The 3,606-nt window shown below is 35.2% G+C and overlaps 1 protein-coding gene across 1 annotated transcript; it reads right to left on the reverse strand.

Annotated features, from left to right (window-relative positions):
* Positions 1 to 255: 255 nt before the first annotated feature.
* LOC108343537 (oxygen-evolving enhancer protein 2, chloroplastic) lies at positions 256 to 3,168 on the reverse strand. Its single transcript, XM_017581882.2, has 4 exons — positions 2,852 to 3,168; positions 1,531 to 1,763; positions 1,293 to 1,343; positions 256 to 792 (listed from the first exon to the last, which is right to left on the reverse strand). Exons 1-4 carry the CDS (start codon positions 3,093 to 3,095, stop codon positions 532 to 534), a joined length of 789 nt encoding a protein of 262 aa, XP_017437371.1. The 5' UTR covers positions 3,096 to 3,168; the 3' UTR covers positions 256 to 531.
* Between the last annotated feature and the right edge of the window lie 438 nt (positions 3,169 to 3,606).

Below are 3,606 nucleotides of genomic sequence, written 5' to 3' on the forward strand. Positions count from 1 at the left end.
AAATTAATTCAAGGAAAAAGATAACCCAATATTATGAAATGAATAGTGAAATGCTGGCGTCCGAATTATTGTTTACATTTTAGTCCATGAGAGGTATCTTAACATGCACTTATTATCTGTCATTGTTGTATATTTGTGATTGTGATTGTACAACCTTATGACTTCTGCTCAATTTTCATGGAATGTGATAGCAGTATCTCTTAGGGTAGGATTTCCCATTAATAAAGTTATGTTTTGAAATTAAAAACAAAATGATTACAAAATATTTCAAGCACCTTCCTTTTAAAAGGGCCCTTGAGCCTTTTATAAACATAATGGTTCTTAATATGGCTTATAGCAACTTAAAATGCTTAATCCAAAAGGGTACAAGAGATGAGGGCAAGTCCTTAGAAGACATGAAAAATTAAGAATCAAAGTTCTTACTCCAACCAACTGCCTCAAATAATGGAACTTGTGGACAAAAAGCACATAATTCAAGACATACACACCCTTCAAGATGATTTACATGCAGAGTGAACATTCACCATGTTCTTAGGCAACACTGAAGGAACTTGCTGTACTCTCCACAAATTTTCTTGCTCCCTTAAACCACCTCTTGTCTCCAGCTTGAGCCTTGCAGATGTATAGTTTGCCATCTTTCACAGTTGCTGTAATCAGCTGGTGCTTCCCACCTTCATCTCCATCAGCTGTTCTTGTTAACACAGTCAAACTGTAGTACTTTTTCCCATCAATGACAGGTGTTGCACTCTCCAAGATGTTTGCAGTTGCTACAGCATTGGAATCAAAACCACCCTGAGAAATTAAAGTTCAGAAGCAGTAAGCATATGCAACAACGTTTGGTGCATTCTTGATGATTAAACTCAAAAGATTATAGATTTTGTTATAAGAATAGAAATTTTTGATTGAGTTTAATTTCCTACACTACAAGTGTTAAGATTTTTACACTGTTAACCATTTGAAAATCACATCAGTGTAAACTTTGCATTGTTTTCTGTAAATGACAATCTATGATTGGATGACAGTATATTCTAATTAAATTCCAGACTGTAATTATTCATTTTATGTTTTGTACCACAATTTGAACAGGGCTTGCTGTGACTAAAAGTACATGTCAAATATATAATAGTTCTTTTGTTTTCATACATTATTTTCCTATGAACATTCTCATTTTTATTTCCTTGACTAGTATCTAAATTTGTTTGCATTTACCAAAAATGAAAAGGAAAGGATAACACAATAATAAGGTTAACAATGCATGTCATAAGGCTATTCATAAAATATGAATCAATTACCTCAGAGTCAGTTTGGCCAAAGAAGGCTTGTTTCCCTAGCAAATAATCCACCTGCAAAAGGGAAAACTCACGTCTTGAATTTCAGCCAGCAACTGTTGTCACCATCTTTAAACTTTGTAGACACTATTCACTTAGATTTTGGAAGCTTCACTCAAGACTATTGTACACACACTGGCTATGATATGGAGTATGAAACATAATTGTTCAGTAGAAAACAAGCCAAAGGCTATAAGTTTACCTTAGATAGAAACTCCTCAGGTGAACCATAGTCAGTGATAGACGTCTTATCAGTTGCAGTGACCATGACAGCAACATTGCTTGTTGTGTCAAAATTGTCCTCATATCTCAGAACCTGACCTGGGTACTCAACCTCTTTGCTTGGGTTCCACTTTGAGGGAATTGAGAGTTTGAATCCATTTCCACTGTATGGAAGGAAGTCTGTGTTTGTCTTTGGCTTTCCAAACACATTGGCTGCAATAAAATCAATAGTGATTGATGTCTAATTTTCAGAATACCCAAAATATTTTTGATAAAAACTATTCTGTGGTGTTTTGAGATAGTTGGTTCCCTGACATAGTATCAGAAGTTCTGTGTGATCAAGTTATAAGAAAAATATTCTAACCCTCACTAACCTCTTTCTTTCAATTATAATTTCTGCAATATGTTTAAGTGGGCTTATGGTTCAAAGCCAGAGGGCAATGTGAAAACCACTCTTAGAACAATGCATTTTTCCTATTTTGGTTCTCATTACTTTATTTCTTCATCTTTGAACTCTAACAAACTATAATTGGCAATGTACAGAATCCAGAAGTAAACTGCACACTTTAATTACAATAAAATAACTGTTGAATTAAAAGCGAAGTATTAGAGTTATTTGGCTCTAACTATCATGACACCAAAGGAAGTATGATTACCTTAAGAACTCAAAACCCGGTTTCTTCACTAAAAGTGGAATGAGTTCTACTTCGGACAAAACTTTTGTTAAAAAAAACAGTCGGAAACTATACAAACCTGTTAGGCCTAAAGGTTTTGATTGGCAAAAAAAAATTGACCTTTTTAACTAAATAAATTTCTATAAAAGTTTAAGTATAACCTATTGTCTGATCTATTTCTATTCCTATTCTCCATTGACAAACAAACAAACAATAATAAAGCATTACCAAGTAAAGTGAAAGTTCGACTATATGAACCACACAACACCATTCAGGTTCCTTAAAGATACTCTCTCTGCAACAAATATGTAAAGTTGATCACAAAGCTAAACTCAAAGTATCAAAATTGGATTCCACAACAGCCATATCAGCCACATTTGACAACAATTTTCTGCATGATTGAGGTTTATAAGGTTTATCATGCATGGTAATCACTCCAAAGATATGAGGTGTGCTTTACATATCTAAATTTGTAAAAATTTCTTATATATCTTGACTGTTAACCTAAAAAGAAGATAATTTTAACTCTAGGAAACTCATTTCCTCTTCCTTTCTCTCCTGTATCAAGAATCTACTTGAAAGATGGTAATAGTTTAGCAATGAAAGAAGTGAAAAAGGGTGAAATACCAGCTTCCCCATAGGCTGCATCAGCAGGAGAGACCTTGGAGCCGACAGCAGCAGCACCAATGAGCACAGTGAGGGCCAACCTGCGAGAGACAAGGGTGGTGTTGGCATCACCCTCTTGGACAACCTGCTTCTGTGACTTGCAGACAATGTGGTTAGGTTTGGTGGTCAGCACCTGGCGCTGTGGTGAAGCTCTAGCAGGGTTGGTGAGGGCATGGTGGTGCAGGAAACATTGGGTGGAGGCCATTGTGCTCAAAACTCAAAATCTTCACAGGTTCTTTGGCCTGTGATTACAGTGTAGTAGGCAAAGTGTGTGTGTGTGGACTTTGAAGTGGTTTTGATGTGTGGTGGATGATGTGGCAATCAAAATGTGGTTGGTTGTGGATAATTGCATTTGGAGGTCATGATTGGTGGTAGCATTAGATTGGATTTGTGATCGATGTGGGATAAGGGAGTGGGGGTTCTGATTGGTTACACGTGGCATCGTGCTAGGTATTATACTTTTTTTTTTCCTGTATGCAGTAAAGAAAATCCTCTAAAGCTCTTAGAACTTGTGTTGCATTGTTCATAGAGGACTCTTGGCATGTTAAAGTACGATCACTAACCCAACTTTTAAACCTTTTTATGGTTATTAGAATTTCTTAATTTTTTAATTGATGTGCAGTTTCTGTTTGATATACATGTGTGTCTATATATATATATATATATATATATATATATATATAACTCATGATTTTATAAATTTTAATAATTTAAGT

The sequence above is a fragment of the Vigna angularis genome, chromosome 6 (genome assembly GCF_016808095.1).
Source record: "Vigna angularis cultivar LongXiaoDou No.4 chromosome 6, ASM1680809v1, whole genome shotgun sequence".
Taxonomy (NCBI): Eukaryota; Viridiplantae; Streptophyta; class Magnoliopsida; order Fabales; family Fabaceae; genus Vigna; species Vigna angularis.

Excerpts from the sequence above, each read along its gene's own strand:
- LOC108343537 (XM_017581882.2), bottom strand. The coding sequence starts at position 3,095 with ATGGCCTCCACCCAATGTTTCCTGCACCACCATGCCCTCACCAACCCT. Across the intron at positions 1,764-2,851 it reads TGCAGCCTATGGGGAAGCTG|CCAATGTGTTTGGAAAGCCA; the intron begins GTATTTCACCCT and ends ATTTTATTGCAG. Across the intron at positions 793-1,292 it reads TTGGCCAAACTGACTCTGAG|GGTGGTTTTGATTCCAATGC; the intron begins GTAATTGATTCA and ends TTAATTTCTCAG.